The sequence below is a fragment of the Citrus clementina genome, unplaced genomic scaffold, assembly GCF_000493195.1.
Source record: "Citrus clementina cultivar Clemenules unplaced genomic scaffold, Citrus_clementina_v1.0 scaffold_6, whole genome shotgun sequence".
In the NCBI taxonomy this organism is placed as follows: domain Eukaryota; kingdom Viridiplantae; phylum Streptophyta; class Magnoliopsida; order Sapindales; family Rutaceae; genus Citrus; species Citrus x clementina.
In genome coordinates, this window is record NW_006262139.1 from 22,168,745 (window position 1) to 22,185,862 (window position 17,118).

The window sequence follows — 17,118 nt, forward strand, 5'->3', positions numbered from 1 at the left end:
GAGAGAGAGAGAGAGAGAGAGAAGGCAGAAGAGTGGGAGAGAGTGAAGAAGACGCCAAAAAAGAAAGACGAAAAAAAGAGACGCGGTTTCTTAATTGAGCGGTTAGATCTTATGATGACAGAGGTTTAATTGCAGATGAATATATGAGTATGAATATGAATAAGAATGGGAATTACGTATTGAAAGGCAACACAATATTTGTTGCCTCCCTGTTTGTGGAAGCAATCTACAGTTTTGCCAGCCTGTTACTTCCTGTTTTATTACTTTTTTTTTTTTTTTTTTCAAAGTAGTTTTTTTAGGTAAAAATTTTCAAAAACGAAAATGAGTAAAAAAATTAGTAATTTTCTTTTAAATGTAATATTTTCAAAGAAAATTACAATTTACAACATAAGGGTAAATGACATTCATGTCCCTATCTTTTGGCCTTTTTCATTCTTTTATTTCTCAACTAAGAGCATAGTTGTTTAGTTTATATCAAATAAGTCCAGTTTTAAATTATCAGATGAAACATGTTCTATCCAAATATCTGATGCACGTATCCTAACGGGCTATTGGGCCGGAGATATTTGGGTCACTTCAGGAAGAGTTTCGTCACGCACGGGGACCTATTTATATCAAACAGAGGAACTATGTCTTCGTTTGAAAAAAAAAGAAAAAGTTAAGGATTCAAGTGTTATTACGCCATGTAGTTTTTTTGTTTTTTTTGTTTTCCCGTGATTCTTTTCTTTCTTCTAGCTTCTGTCCTGATTTGCTTTCGTTTTTCGCTTTCTGGTGGTAATGTTTTATGCTACGTGGAGAAGTAAGGAGTTCAATGCAACGTTTCCAATTCTAACGGATAAAAGATTTTCAAATCAACTTCATTCATTTTCTAATTTTGATTTTTTAAAAAAATTAATACAGTTTTTGATCTTAAACCATAGTTTTCATTACATGATTCTTTACTTCTGGCTTTATCATAATTAATTTCTTTCCCCGTCTTTTTTTGCTTTTTGTGGTTACGTTAAGAAGCATGTAGAAGGTGAATGCAACTTTTTAATTTGCTTAATTTTAAGAGAATTTATTTGACTAATGATGCATACGAACCTACTTTTGATTAATTCACGAATACTAAAGGGACAGCTTATAATAGGAAACGAAATCAATTTAAAATATTTAAATTAATGGTTCCATTTGTACTTCAAAATGAAAGCTCCAAAAAAGTTAAAGGATTTTCTATTTTGATTTTTTTAATTTTGAGCATCCACTAATATTAAAATACTTTTTAAGTTTCACTTAATATAGTCAAAAAAAAAAAAAGGGCACTTGGGAAATCTTGGTACAGTTCAGATTTGATAGCTAGGCACGCCCCCGGTCATATGTTTTCCCTTCTTGCATTTGAATAATATTATTATTCTTGTTGTAGCGTCAATTATATTTTAAAATTTAAATAATTAAATTTGGGACCAATTGACTATATGGTCCACATAGTTGAAATATGCTAATAATCATCACTTTAATATAAAATAAATACAATGCACGGGACCTATCAATGAAACACCGGTGCTCTATGGTTTTCACTTCCCATATATGTAGTAGCTTAAAACCCTAATTACATGTTTTTAATTCACAACCACTCCACTCCACTCATTACGTTCACTTTATATTAAATGATTAAAGACATAATCTTCTGAATCCTATCTATTTTTTTTTTAATTTTTGGAGATGCAAATAAATTAATATTATTTAATTAGTTTTGTAACATAAATGTGACACTCGTACTTATCTCATTAAACATTGCCTCGAGAGTTGAAGTTTTCTTGGGGTTTTGTGTACAATCCAACTGGAAAGTTTGGTGTGCGAATTGCGACTGCGGCCATATCTCTCTGGTCAACACTCGGAACTCCAGCTGTCTTGCATTACAACTACACAACACACCTATTCACAGCTGGTCAAATTCTTCGAGAAAAAAAATTTCTAATTAATTCCATTTTTAATTGACAAATTTCTTTCTTTATTAGGTAAGAATATTCCTTAAATTATAATTCATATTTTATATTATTATTATTATTGATATTTACAATCAAATAATTTTACATTAAATTTTATATAATACTATTAATATTTTATCTTATTTAATATTTGAGAAACATCTACTTAACTCGCATTTCAAAAGAAAGAAGACTACATTCACTCATAATTAAAAAAAAAAAATTAAACACTCACAATAATAATTTATGGGGGCTCGAATTCAATTGTGAAGATATAATTCTAACCACTCAACTTTTTAGTCGATAAATTTGAAATGTACATAATCATCCAAATCTATTTCTATACTTAGTTTACAAGTTTTGGAAATTAAACACGCTATCAAAAATCATTTTATGAAATTGATTAAAAATTATTACTATGGTTGTGACTTGTGAGCTGTGATCCATGTATTATTAATTAATTTTTTGATTACCATACTCAATTATTACTGTACTATGACTCGCCTAGTAAAACGAAATTCACATTTTGCTTCTTTAAAAATAAAAATGTGAAAGGATGAAGCAGAGAATACGACAAATCAAAACTTACTGCCTCGTTCATAGATTTTCACATTTATAATCACCATCAAGAATTGATCTCAAGATTTAATTACAGTTCACTTCAATCAATGTGAAACAACGACACTTCACACATCTTTTTATGATTCGTGAAATTGAAAGGTGTTGTTGATAGAAAGGGGTTGGTAGAAAAAAGACCACAACAAGGCCGGGCACGTGTGAGGATTCCATACGAAAATCCCTATCAAATTCACGGGACTGGTGAGGTTGTAGTTGCCGATCATGTTTGTTTGTTAAATTGTTGCTTTCTTTCCTTATTAGGATTAACTGTTTCCTTCTTGTTTTTTTAATTAAACTGATTGATCCTATCGCAACTGCCATTTTGCAGACCTCACGTGATAAGAACACATGTTCCTTGCTCACCAGTCACCACACTTCAAAAAAAAAAAAAAAAGACGAGATGGGGACTTGACTTTTACCCCGAGAATTCCATGGACCAAATAATTCATTGCATATTCACTTATTAATAAGATGAACAAAAGAAACGAAAGACGAAGGGTCTAAGAGATATCTACTATGAAATTATTATTATTTTACAGTAAGTTAGATATTTGTTGAGAGACTTTTTTTTTTCTTTTTTTTTTATGATACACGGTTCATTTCTTAAAGACTTAGAATAACTTGAATTTACTTTCAAATATTTGAAAGAAAATTTTCTCCAAAGTCAATCACTAATTCTAATATGTAAAGCTATATTAATAATGTTCATAGTCAATGAAACTTTTAAGTGAAATTAAATGTTACCGACAACATGTTATAACCGTTTAATTAGTAGCTAGTGTGGTTCTCGGCTCATAAAAAAAAAAAAAGGATTCGATTTTCTTTAATAACAATTTTTTTTAAAAAAAAAATTGGAAATCGACGCACTATATTAGTTAGGTTGTAGAAATTCATACAGGGTCTCCATATAGATGCCTCGCCAATTAATGATGACACATAAAAACTAGGTAATGTATAACTTTTGGAGTTTTTATTTATTCTATTGTCTTCCTTTTTGATTATTGGTTTATTTTTATGTTATGCTAATGATATCTGGTACTAATTAATCTCATCTAGCTAAATGTATCGGATTAGGTTGTTAGATATTTAATATATGATCACATTAATTATATCCTCTCTCATGCATGGGATTAGAAAATTTCCACATGCATGTGTATTCTCCTAGCTACTGATGATAAATTGGAATATATATATATATTTCACAATAAACAATGTAAAAATGTTTAACAAAAGAGGGAGAGAGAATAATCATGTCTTGTTTTGTATGTATAAACAATCAGTCTCCAAATGCCTGCATTTATGTTTCTCACGTTATCGAAGACAATGAACTAGAACTAAGTGACAAGCTCCTGCCCATGTTTGTGTTGGGAATATTCGTCACTTGCTAATTCCTTCATTAAATCTTGTTCCCTTATGGTTTTTGCTTTATATTTTTTTTTTGTCTTAACCACGAGGTATTATGGGGAGGGTCCAACTGTGAGAGACACTTTAAACTCGCACCACAACTCAGACTAAAAATCTCCGCTCAAACCGGGAGGCACATGTTCTCCCAACAAATGCGACTTCCCTACAACTCGAACTGGAGAGCAAACCCAATCAAGCCACTTAAGAAGACTCCATTGCCAGTGGAGCCAACACTTTGTCGATGGTTTTTGCTTTATATATTTACACACACACTCTGCAAAGTAAAATCTTGAGTGATCGGTGCGTCCATCTTGACAAAATCCTCTTGATCTCTGAGCAATAAAATCACGGGCTGTACAATTAAATTTGGATTGATTGGTTTTAGCGATAAATTCATCAAAACTTTTTAGAATATTGCTTGAGTTGTTGTGTTGTCTGATTTGTCGCCAAAAAAGTTTTGTCTTACGCAGGAGGACGGACGCATAATTTCAACCAGGTGATTAAGTGGTAGAGAATTAATCATAGTTTTGGCTGAAATTTAAAGAAACTTTCGTGTTTTAGGATTTATCATTATTTTTTTTTTTGGAGAAAAATTCAGGTATGTATATTTATCCTTGATGCGTGGTGCCACCTAGTTTAGATGATAAAATTGATTGTATTGATGAAAATAAGAGGTTTGTAATTTGAAATGGGGTGGAAATTAGGTTGGTGTTAGGCTAATGGTTAGCATTGATTTTGTTCTTACCTGTAACATTAGAGCCTCGCAATTGATTGTTAATTCAAAACCAGAAATTCATAAAATTCGGGAACAGTCTTAGCCACCCCATCAACAGTAATTTCTTATATAAATACAGTAAAATTAGGGTAAAAAACCACCAAAATCAAATCACGGAAGAACCCATACATCTCTATCGAATTATATTTTAAATAATGAATCAGCTAGATCAACGAATCATGCTCGTGCATGCATAATGGCCTATGAGGGCTTGGGGCTAATGATGCTAGCTGGTGACACGAACATCGTCCGATTGATTTGATTAACTAGTTATAAATGTCATTATCTTCCACTCTTTATCATTTTTAAGTCAATACCGATTGCCCACACATCATGGACCACTTGTATATTTTTCAATTAACTCCTACATAATGGCATAATTATGCACTGAGTACACACACACACACACCATTTGGCATTAGTGGTGCTTATCCTCTAGCATTTAAAGAGTGTCAAAGAAGAGAGTTTTAAACGGCATTCTTTTGTTAGAGAAGATTCAATAATTGAGAGTTAGGTCGGTGGTGTTATTTACTCGGAAATTTCTTGCTTTTCTTAATCAACTCGTTCATAAATAATACAACATCCCAATTCCCATGCATGACAAAGACGGGTACGTGTTTATCGGTTAATAGGATCTAATTAGTAATCCCTCTTTATTCTTCACTGTAAAAAATTAAATAGTAGCCTATCGAGTTCACACAGTGGTCCAAGTACTAAATGACTTTTCCTCATTTTGGGCCGGAAAGGAAACCCATACGTCCAGCTATGTATACCTTCAATTATGCATATGAAATTCTAAAATGTTTGTTGCTCAATGCTCCCGTCTTGCCTGACTGATTTGATTGAATTAATCGAATATGGAGGGAAGCTAAATTTGCAATCTCCCTCAATTAGCTAAGAACATAATTATTTAATTGGGAAAATGTGGTCCTAAACTTTTATTTATTTATTTATTTATTACTATTATATGATAGTAATCCAATTCTCTTCTCCCCCACCTGAGCGAGATTTGAATTTGAATCCCTTGTTTTTCACCCACTCTGTTGTTTTTCACGCAAGATTTGACAATTTGAGTTTACAAATATGGTCCAAAACCTGAACACGTATCTTTTAATCGTAATAAAAGTTCTTCAAGCTTTGGAGATGGCATATATATGGCTGGAAGTGTCCTTTTCTTTGACCTACAGGCAGCACCAAGCTATCCAGCATCAATATTTTTCAAGTGGGTCTTAAATGCCTAGAAACGTTGATGTTTCTTGATTTAAAGATGACACATGCTATAAGTGTGAATGGTTTGGCTAAGCCTAAATTTAAAGTCTACTCAAGTCGCATTCAGGATCATGGAAATTGGAAAAGGGAGGGATGAGAGCAAGATTAATAATAAACAATTAACTTGGGTTTTGTTAGTAACAAGTAGAAATATTAGGCCCAAGGTCCAGCCCACACGACAAATAAGATTTTGATGATCAATATTTTTTGTCAGTCTGCACATCATTAAGAATGTAAAGCAGCTGCGCTTCTGGTATTATTTATATATTCTACTTTGTTATGATGCATCTAAAATACTTGCGTACCTCTAGATCACAGCTCAATTAATTATCATTTTGTAGTAGATGCACAAGGCCAAGAGTTCGAGTTCAAAAGACGGCGTTGGATTTGCTTGATCAACATGTGGCAGCAGCAAGCCAGCAACACGCGTAACACTTAAATCAGGATGTGGACAGATTGTAGCTTGAAAAACTAAAAATGGAGGCCATTCGGTGGAAAAATTCCTGGTCTCTAGGTGTAAAAGCGGGACACTACCATGTCATCGCAACACACCCCAGATGGTCATATTGAGCGTTGGTTAAAGGTTGTTCATCAATGGATCAAGATTCAGTATTACACAAAGGAGGCTGCCGCTGCAGGAAATTGAGATGGCGAGTGCGAGCTCCCAGAAGCGTTGAAGCTTGGAAATGCAACTGTTCCGACTGCTCAATGAGAGGCAACGTTCACTTCACTGTTGCTCCCGAAAACTTCGAGCTCTTGGGAAATTCTGAAGAGTTTCTTACAACTCACACCTTCGGCACTGGGACTGCCAAGCACGTGTTCTGTAAGGTTTGTGGCATCACTTCGTTCTATGTTCCGCGAGGAACTCCAAATGGGGTTGCTGTTACTTTCAGAGGTGTGGATCCTGGAACTCTGTCACATGTTGAGATTAAGCACTATGATGGGCATAATTGGGAGAGCTCACTCGATCAATTCTCATAGTGTTCAGTAATTGTGTAGCCATTGAAGAAGTGTACTTATTAGAGTTTACGTAGCATGATGCAGGTGAAGTAAAATGTTGTTGAAGAGGAATTTTGAACTCTCTCTCTCTCTCTCTCTCTCTATCTATATATATATATATGTGTGTGTGTGTGTTTATATTTGGGGTGGAGTTATTTAAATCCACTAAAATACTTGATAAATCCATTTACTAAAACACTCACTACTAAAATATAAAAATTAAGATTTTACTCTATTCGCCCACCTTAATACTAAACATACCCTCAGATGATTTTAAACACTTAAATATACCAACTAATACATTCATTGATTTCCTTCAAATAGAAATCAATTTATCAATATAAAAATATTGTGGCATGTATTTGATTGGAATTAATCATATAAATTAACCAATTCGATTTAAGTTTTTGCTTGAATTTTTCGTTTGCAATATATCCAGACGAGTTTAATATAAATTGCCTATATGCATGCCTCTATTCATTGTCAATTTGTTTGCGTTCATAACAAATCAAAAATAAAAAACCTCTAAAAAGGAAATATCATAGTTAATAAAAAAATCTTTGCTGGAAATGATTTTTTGTTGGTTTCATGTACTTTGTAACTGGACATCATCTTGTATTGGTGGAAAGTTTATTTTGCAGACAAGTTTCAATTTGTAATCCACTTGACGCTTAATTCTTGTTTGCATTGAATTGAAGCTTGTCTTAAAGTGCCTGACAATAAACGTTATTCTTTTATTTGGCTTCATGAGTCATGACTCGAGATTGAAGGCACAGTATCAGCGGCTGTCGAAACTTGAAAGAAGAGCATATGAATTAAATTATTTTCTTTAGTTTTATTGTCTTGTCTAATGTCTAAAATCGTAATTTACGTTTGGGGTATAGTTGTAAGCAAAATATAGTTTAAAATATGGGCGTAAATAGAACTTTGATATGATCAAATGTCCTCGTTCTTATATTTGAGTTTTGTACTTTTGTTGCTTTCTTCTGGATTGAAGGCATCCTATTTCAAAAGATTTGGAGCAAAGTGTAATTTCATTAAACCTCAAGGGAAATAAGCAATTATCCCTTATTCCAATCTTCAGCTATGAATTCACTTTTTTGTCCCTTACACTCACAAGTCAACACTCAACAGTAGTACTTGCCTGCGTATTGCACATTGATTTGGGGCTTGTTGGCGGGGGCTTCATTCATTTGGTCAATTTGCTCATTCTCTGCAGGTAATTAAAAACTCATCTCTTATAGGCCTTAAATATCAATCCCTTACGTTCTATCTGTTTCTCAAATGAAGATAAATATGTGGATTTCTATCTGTGTTTTATCTGAAATCATGTTCAATAGATGTAAAAGTGAAGGGGTTGTTGGGGGAGGGGGGGGGGGGGGGGGATTTAATGGAGTAACAATCTTTGGAAAGTTGTCTCTTGTTTGAAGTGTCCTGTGCTATAAATTTAATTTTCTTAACCCCCCCTTAAAATTTTGACATGCAACAGTTCAAAGATTGGAAAGCAATTCAATGATATTAAACTAATTAATGAGAGTTGAAGACCCTTCCACATTATAGGCTAAGTTTGCTTCTCAAGAAATTTGCCATTCTTGCACTCAAACTAGATCGAATTTTCTATTGTTGAGAATAAGTAATCTTTTTTTCTTTCTGTATTTGCTCTGTTTCTTAATATGTGCGGTAAATTATATGACTAGTTTTCAGAATCATGGCTTCAATTCACAACATTATATGAGCATTTGTTAATTGTTCTACGGAGCCGAAGATTTGATATAGTACCAAGGAATGGATCATGACATGATAGTACATAGCGGTGGATGCCACTGTCAAAAAGTAAGATGGAGAGTCCGAGCGCCAAATAGTGTTGTAGCCTGGAACTGCAACTGTTCTGACTGCTCCATGAGAGCCAATGTTCATTTCATTGCCCCTTCTAAAATGTTTGAGCTTCAGGCAGATTCCGAAGAGTTTCTTACAACTTACACCTTTGGCACTCATACAGCAAAGCAAACATTCTGTAAGGTTTGTGGCATCACTTCATTCTATATTCCACGTTCTAATCCGGATGGTATTGCAATAGCATTTAGGTGTGTGGACCCTGGAACTCTGTCCCATGTTGAGATCAAGCAATATGATGGAAGAAATTGGGAGAGCTCATATGGTCAAACAGAGATTGCTTCAATGTTCAAAACCAACTAAAGGGACAATAATGATTGAAACCCAAGTGCAGGTTACAAGCAGTTGCATTTATTGTTATTTTTTAGTTTCTTTTCTTTCTTTCTGTTGTAATTACAAGTGCATACAAATTTCAAAAACAATAATGAAAAACAAAAGTGCATTGATTTGATTATTTGATAAATACTTATATAATTAATGTTCATGTAGTAGATAAATTGTAATTAAAGCATCAGCTGTTGGTATACTGATTATAACAGTTCTAATTTTTTAATGAATGACACTACTGCTAAAATTTAGCTTTTGTACACAGAAATCTGACGGGTACCAAAAAGAACTTCCAAGTCAAAACTGGGGTACACATGAACAAGAAGTTATCGGCGACGGGGGCGGAGATCATATCTAGTTGCAAGTGAAGAGGTGGTGATCCAATTCTCTCCAACTTCTTCCGGAACTATGTAGTTAGGGTCCTCATAATCATCTACTTCTTCTGGTAAATCTGTGTCAACCCATGAAGACCAGTCCATCTCACTGTTTGTATCCCATGACAATTCTTCTTTGTCTCTTTCCATGCCATTAATTTTCTCAAGTACTGTTTGCAGCATCTGATAATTCAAGATTTCATAGTCCCTGTATCAACAAAAACATTCTTTCAGTTCTGATATCTGTATTATCTATCCTTTCTTCCTGAATATTCCTGTGATTTTCATTGCATATACCTGTATGTAAAAATGGAATGTAGAAGCTGAATTGCAGCCAGGAGCACAAATAGTGATCTGTCGCAACTTACTATCCATGTTTGTTGCTCAATGTCATATGTTGTGAATCGGAAGGTCACGACTTCTATCAAGAATGTCAGGCACAGCCCTGTAGACACACAATGTTGTGCTTCAATCAGTTGATGTATTGTAGTTTCCAGTTCTAACTAATAGCAAGAAGATAGAGAAACATGTGCTTACCAATATATAACCTTGGTCTGACAGTGTATGTTTGCTTTGTACTGGTGAGCATGTAGATGATAAAGATGGACACAGAGTAAATGAAGAAAGCCTTGATCATTCGCGATTCCAACAACATTGCATTGTGTAAAGCAAATAGCTTATCCAGAGCAATGAACATGCTAGCTTGCTTTGATTCAAAAGCTTCCTGCAAAATGAGGAACCATTTAAACACAGATCCAAACAACTACTTAAGTCAGTTTATTGTGATAATGGCTGAGAGGAACTGCAAACCTGAGCTGCCAATATCGACCTTGAGTTTTTGAACAGGTGATCATGGACTTCTTGTAGCTGTTCTTGCCGCTTGAGAAGCTCTTCCTGTTGTTTATGGCCATATTCAGCTAGTTCTTGCAGAGTATTCCTGTAATTCAGTGACAAAAGTTAATAGAGAAATTTACTTGCTTCTTGAATTTTTATTTGACCGCACCAGTTTGTTTCTTACCTGCTCTCTGCAAGTGCTTCAGATTGAAATTTAGTTAAAAGCTGAAGACTCTCGAGTGCTGTGGACTGCCCATGAAGAAGCTGTTGTTGCTTGTCTAAAGAATCCCCAGCCATGCTCCCAATATTATCAGCTTTTCTTTGCAGTTGTTCCATGCTTGAAAACATTGCATCTCCAGCTTTGCTGATCTCCTTCTCTATTTCAATAGCTTCATCTCTCAAGTTGTTCACTTCTTTGCCCAAATTACTGTAAGCATCAATAAGCGTTGCCATCCCCTCATCCAGTTTCTCTTTTATTCTCACTTGTCCTTCTTGCAGCTCAGTTTGTGAAGCTGCAATTTCCTTGGATTGGTTGTAAACAACTTCTGAATGCCTTGATAAAATGTCCATAAGATCTCTTACACCCTTTGCTGTTTGAGCTACATTTTGAACTCGGTGATCAATCGAATCCAAGGAATCGTGAATCTGGTTTGAGCTCTGCAATAGAGTATCAGATTTCTCTTCTATGATTTCCAGTTTGTGTTCTGTGTAATCGGCCGACTTTTTAAGTTCATTCACCAGTCTCTCTGTTTCATACTGGAATCCATGAGCCCTGGTAAAAAAGGCACAGCATTGAAACTCAAGTCAGTCTAATATAAGAAACTGAAAATTCAAAATTCAGTTGGGTGAAACAATTGTACTTAACTGTAACTGATAGCAGATAGAGTTAGTCTCCAACAAGAAAGCAAGGTAAATCTTATGCTCCTCGTCATCTATCTTCTTTAGACAATTAATCATGGCAGATTTCTGATCACAATTCGGAAATGCGGGTCTCCCGGAGTCCTTCTGAAAGCAATCACTAAGATGCCAAGCAAATCTCGACCGTTTCTCTTCAATGGCAATAATCTCCGAGCACCCGGCAAAGAGATGTCTGTAAGCATTTTGCCAACAAGCGTTTGAACCAATCAATCTTCTTTTGGCATCTTCAACCAACTGCTTCCCCTTCTCATTGTGGAGACCCTTCATAGAAAATTCAGCAACAAAACCATTGGAAATATCTCTCGGGTAATCACTTTGTTGGGTTTTCTCCGCAGAAGAACCTGAAGAGAACCAACCCCAAGACTGGCATCCCGGCAAAACCAAGAACAAGATTAACATAAATAGAATATGAGGACGACCCATTTGCTATTTTATTATTGATTTCTCTCCCTTAAATCTTAACCTTAGTTTGGATCTTTCAACAATGTTTTACAGCCTGCAACAAAGTATTCAATCAAGTTCATTAAGTTCATGCTTCCATTTGTTAATGAATACAAATAAAAAATATATATATATGCGTCGTCTTTGTGTAAATTATGTATATTGTACATGCTTATATACAAACAAAGCTACTTGGAGTGCAAGAAAAGAAAGCTGAAAAGCGACAAGTTGATAAAAGTGGAAAAATATATATATAAGGGGTTGCGACTGAAAAATGAACAAAGAGAGCAATCGATGAAAGGAACAAGCAGAAGACGAAGAGCAAAAGTCATCTAAAAGTCGTTCTATTCATATCTAGTATTGACCTATACGTAAATTACAGACCTGTGTTCATAAAGAAAATGAATTAAGCTTTCAATACCCTGCTAGTCGTTTTCAGGCCATCATCAAATAAAACTTTCGTGTATATTTGGACAATGTAACGCACACATATCAGACAATTATTCACCAAAAGCAACTAAAAGATACCCAAAAAGGGAGAAAAACAGTACACATTATTACACAGAACTCAGCAATAAAAAGTAGCCCAGAATCTGATATAATGAAAAAAAAAAAAAAGAGATGGGACAGAACGAGAGAGAGACCTGTGTTTTGATTGCTGTGTGTATTGTTGTCTTGTGTGTGGTTGTAGAGAAAGAATGTTAACAAATTGTCTAAAATTTATAGTATTATTGCATGGGAAGTGAGGAGTTGTGATGTCTGATCAGTCAAGGAAAACAAAGAAGGCGGGTAACTTCCTCAAAAGGGCGCGTACGTGCCCGTTTATATTTTGTTGCTGTTTTATACTCCTGTGTCAATTTTTTTTTTTTTTTTTCTATTTTGGTCTCCTTAGTTTCCTATTTGTGTCCTTATATTATTAAATTCTTATTTAATAAATATTGGGGTTACAAAAGAAAAATTAAGCAGTTGCGTGGAGTTATTGGGTTGATAAGAGGTCCAAGGAATTAGATTTACATGCAAAGCTAGTGGTGTAATGTAACTGCTCATCTGACACTAAGCAGCGAAGAGAAGAAAGGAAAGATCATTAAACTATTTACCAATTTTGAATTTGGCACTTTTGGCATTTATGATACATCACTTGGATATTTATTAATACTCCAAGATTTTATTTCGTTTTTCTAAAATTTATTCTGTAAAACTCACGGTCACGGACACGGTAAAAGGATTTTCTTTCAATGAATTAGATTTGATAAAATCTTGGTAAACAAAAATAAAAAAATAATAATAATTTTGTTGAAATATTTATTTATTTATTATTATTGTCGCACGGTGCAGGAGCAGCATCAGCATGCTCACCCTCCCTCACCCACCTCTCGCTCAGCCGAACCCTAGCGTAACCCATGGACTCGCTTAAACCCTCTTCAGCTTCAAAATCAAAACTCCCCATCAAACGCAAATCAGAACAATCACACAACCAAGATCAATCAATCACCACCGTTGATTTCACGGACCCCACCAACATCAATCCCCCACCGTTCAAATTCCACCGCATTTGGACCGAACCCGACGAAATTCGCTTTCTTCAGGGCCTTCTCGACTCTGCCTCTCTCGGCCTAACTTTCCCACGCGACCTTCCAATCTTTTATGAAAGATTTTCCAATGCCATGTCACAGCCTTACTCAAAATACCAACTTTCTGAGAAACTAAGGAGGCTTAGGAAGAAGTTTCGTGTCACCTCTGCGAGAATCTCTCGTGGGCTTAATGTTACTCACTTGAATTTCCACGATCGTAATTTGTTTGAGCTCTCTATGAAGCTGTGGAGTCCTGAGTGCTTACCTACCTCCCCCTTTGGCAAAATTAGTGTTTGTGGAGGGAATGTGGATGTGGATTTTAGTTCTTGTGGGAGAAAAGAGAAGGAGACTATTGAAGAAGTGGCGGTGGCCAGGAGCGTGTTGGATGTGTTTGATGAGTGTTTGAAGGAGGTCAGGATGATTGTTGCCAATCAACCGAAAGAAGAAAGAGAGAAGGATTTCGAAAGGCGGTGGAGGGAGCAGCGGTTTGCTGAGTTTGATGTGTTGACAAGGCGTTTGAGGTTGGTTCTCGATGATTATTTTAACTGGCAATGAATGAGTTTGTGAATTGCATTGGTGCATAATGTTCAAGTGGTTTTTAGCTTCTTTTTTTTAAATGGATATTTGTACATATTCAGCTGTTGATAATTTTTGTTAGGTAGGTTTACAGCTATTACATGTAATGTGCTTACGTCTTATGTTCGAAACTTTGAACTTGATAATGTCTTTTATCATGTCCTTGTATATATTGGCTTAGAGCTTCCTGCAAAATTAACCTTGTGAGAAATTGAACTTCACTGATTAGGAGATGTGTTGTTGGGGAGTTGTTTTTGAATTTAAAAAAAAAAAAAAAGTGAATTTGAGATAGCAGTTTTTGGACATTTGATTGCCATTGTGTTCTCCTGATTTTTTTTAATAAAAAAAATTCATGTGCATCAAATAACTCTTTCCCTGTTTTTTTTGGTAATAATTCTTCCAAACTAGATATGAAATATCCCATTGTACCCTCTCGTCATTGGAAACATTGTAATTAGAACCTTTAAAAGTATCCTCAAATTCCAACAGGCTTCTCAAAATTAATATGTTCCTCTGAATATGGCTCAAGGCAGACATGCTGTGAACCTTAATCAGTGACAGTATTGATAGAAATAGTATTTGTCTGGCAAAACTTGATGGTCCCATATCTCCTTAGACCACCCCAATGAATTTGATCAGAATGAATCTTATGTGATTAGCTAATATATTATCAGAGGTATTCCTCCATAAACTCCTATGCCCGGTGTTTCTTGAAGTTTATTTTTATGGTTCCTTCAGTATGTGGTTAGGATATGAGACAGATGACATTAATGAATTAGAAATATTTTATAATATTGACATGCATTGAGATGGAAACTGGGGGGCACGAAATGAAAGGAAAATGATTTAGCAATTTATGTTAATGAATTAGAATATAGCATCTTGAAGAGTTGAAGGTGAAAGCAATTGTTCGACAAAGACAGGTAATTAAAACGAAGGCGAATGTTGCACATTTGATGAACATTGAGAATCATAAATGAAACTGAGACGGTAGTAAAGTTTATATTATAGAATTTGTTAAAATCAAGACATTGTTGGATGCGTTATAGGAACCGACCGAGACCTTGGTTTAAGAAATGTTTTCATTTAGATATCTTCTCTTCTTGTTAAATTTTGAAGCATTTTGATTTCCTGACTATTGCAAACTGTAATTCTGTTAGTTCTTTACCGAAAGTCAATCTTTGAGCTTCTGGATTCACGATTCAAGAAAGGCTAATTCTTTTGATCTGAAAATTTCTTTTTGAAATTGTGATGAAGGATGAAGCTCTGCGAGGTGCAAACTGTCGTGCTTGCTTATTTTAAGAATAATAACATCAATTTGTATCTATGCACATGATTTTCTTAAAAGAAAGGCCGGAAAAAGAGGAAAGGAAGTTTTAGAACAGATTTGGTACATCACTTTAATTATGGTGATTTTATAATTCATAGGAATGAGGGGAGTTTGCAAATGTCTCAGCAGAAGGTAATTTGGCAGCTTGGCTGCTTCCCCTGTTGATAAAATAATCTTAAGCTTGCCTTGGATGTTCATCAATATGTAATGCATGTTAATGTTCTGATACAGATATAAGATTGAATTTAATTTATGAGGTTGTGAAAGAAACTTGTACAAAGATTGTGAAGTATAATAGATTCTTTAAATGGTATTTCTGGGTCCAATTTGTGGTCGCTTTTAATTCAAAGCTGCTATGAAATGAAGGGATTTAATCTAATGCGCGCTGTCGTGCATGGCAAGCTCTCTTTGGCATGCGTTGGGTCCTAGAGCAGAGCTCACTCAATGTCAATGGGAGGGTGCGTACCATATCAAGTTCCACGAAATGAATTCAATAAGTTAGGTGTCAAGTAAAACTGGGTAATGATAGTGCTGAATTGCCTGGAAAATTCGACTCACCCATCATTTTCCCAATTTTACTTGGCACAATTCATTTCATAGCAGCGACTTTTTTGTCATTTCGTCATGTTAGACAAAATTAAGATGGTATGAATTTAGAGTAGAGTTGAATGTTTGAATTTGAATAATATATAAATTATAAATGTATTTTTATATTTGTATTCTTACAAATTATGAATGTTAAACAAATAATAAATATGTCAATGAATATAAATAAGATAATATATCACCATAACATAAATCAAGCTCAATTGAATGGAACCCTTTAATATCTAAACTAATATGTTAATTTTTTATATGAAAAATATTCATAAAAATTAAGTAATGCTAATTGAAGAAAATAAAAAGATAAAAAAAAAAAACAGTTTACCGCTATATTACCACAAGTTATAGAAATAAGTTATAATACTAGTTATTTTTTTGGTAATGATGAAAATTAATTAATTAGATAAAAATATTTTGGAGAATATTTGTTAATGATGTCATTTAGACTTTTTAAATTAAATAAAAAGTAAAAAAAATGGCTTAATAATTCAATGACTGTTCCTCATATCAGGCGATAGTAGTGTTGTTCTTTTTTGTGGTTTTATATTTTTTTTTCTATGTTATATATTTACATTTGCTTTTGGAGGTATTGGTTTATGTCACCCTCCCTATGTATCTGTTGTTTTTATGATTTATATTATGGGTAGGAGTCCCGCCTAACCTCCCACCGTCTTAGTGGTTAAAAAAAAAAACACAATGATTGAAAATCTTTATTAAGTTAAAAAATTAAATAGACTTAGTACTTATTTAGTATAGCTTATCTAATTGTCATAAATATTTATTTAATTTCATAAGCTCTTTTAAAATTTTGTTGTTATTTAATTTTTTTTTTAATAGAGCTTTTGAATCTTAAATAAGTTATTTTACATCTACTAGTAAAAGCTCAAATTTTAGGCTTTTAAGAGTAGAGGTTGAAATTTTTTTTAAATATTAAAATATTTAAAATATCATCTACTTATTTGACAATCTTATTTTATTTTTTTTCATAATATAATTTTAAAAAATTTGTCTATTAAAATAATTTTATAATTTTTAATAAAAATTCTCATTGACAACCAAACAACTAAATTTTTTTGAGTAAAAGCTCTACTTAAAATAATGACTTAATTGAAAAATGCATTTAAACGCAAATAAGCACAACAATTACAAATATATCATCTTAGAGTGAACTTTCAATTATGAATTTTTATTTTGTAATTTGTCTCCAATTTTAATATGA

General features: G+C 33.9%; 3 protein-coding genes and 1 pseudogene across 4 annotated transcripts; 3 read left to right on the forward strand and 1 right to left on the reverse strand.

Moving 5' to 3' along the window:
• The first annotated feature begins 6,618 nt into the window (after positions 1-6,618).
• LOC18039332 lies at positions 6,619-7,029 on the forward strand (annotated as a pseudogene).
• A 1,166-nt stretch (positions 7,030-8,195) lies between these two features.
• On the forward strand, positions 8,196-9,607 carry LOC18039719 (centromere protein V). Of its 2 annotated transcripts, none has more exons than XM_006430494.2 (3): positions 8,196-8,251; positions 8,730-9,259; positions 9,518-9,607. In XM_006430494.2, exon 2 carries the CDS (start codon positions 8,818-8,820, stop codon positions 9,226-9,228), a length of 411 nt encoding a protein of 136 aa, XP_006430557.1. In that variant the 5' UTR covers positions 8,196-8,251; positions 8,730-8,817; the 3' UTR covers positions 9,229-9,259; positions 9,518-9,607. The 2 variants fall into 2 exon arrangements, with proteins under 2 accessions (XP_006430557.1, XP_024037271.1); XM_024181503.1 differs by having other exon boundaries at positions 8,792-9,259.
• LOC18039720 (protein GAMETE EXPRESSED 1) lies at positions 9,575-11,871 on the reverse strand. The gene is made up of 6 exons (XM_006430495.2): positions 11,326-11,871; positions 10,645-11,232; positions 10,437-10,563; positions 10,164-10,350; positions 9,924-10,071; positions 9,575-9,834 (listed from the first exon to the last, which is right to left on the reverse strand). Exons 1-6 carry the CDS (start codon positions 11,799-11,801, stop codon positions 9,579-9,581), a joined length of 1,782 nt encoding a protein of 593 aa, XP_006430558.1. The 5' UTR covers positions 11,802-11,871; the 3' UTR covers positions 9,575-9,578.
• Positions 11,872-13,158: 1,287 nt separating this feature from the next.
• On the forward strand, positions 13,159-15,451 carry LOC18039721 (probable transcription factor At4g00390). Its single transcript, XM_006430496.2, has 2 exons — positions 13,159-13,911; positions 15,224-15,451. Exons 1-2 carry the CDS (start codon positions 13,220-13,222, stop codon positions 15,300-15,302), a joined length of 771 nt encoding a protein of 256 aa, XP_006430559.1. The 5' UTR covers positions 13,159-13,219; the 3' UTR covers positions 15,303-15,451.
• Positions 15,452-17,118: the final 1,667 nt, after the last annotated feature.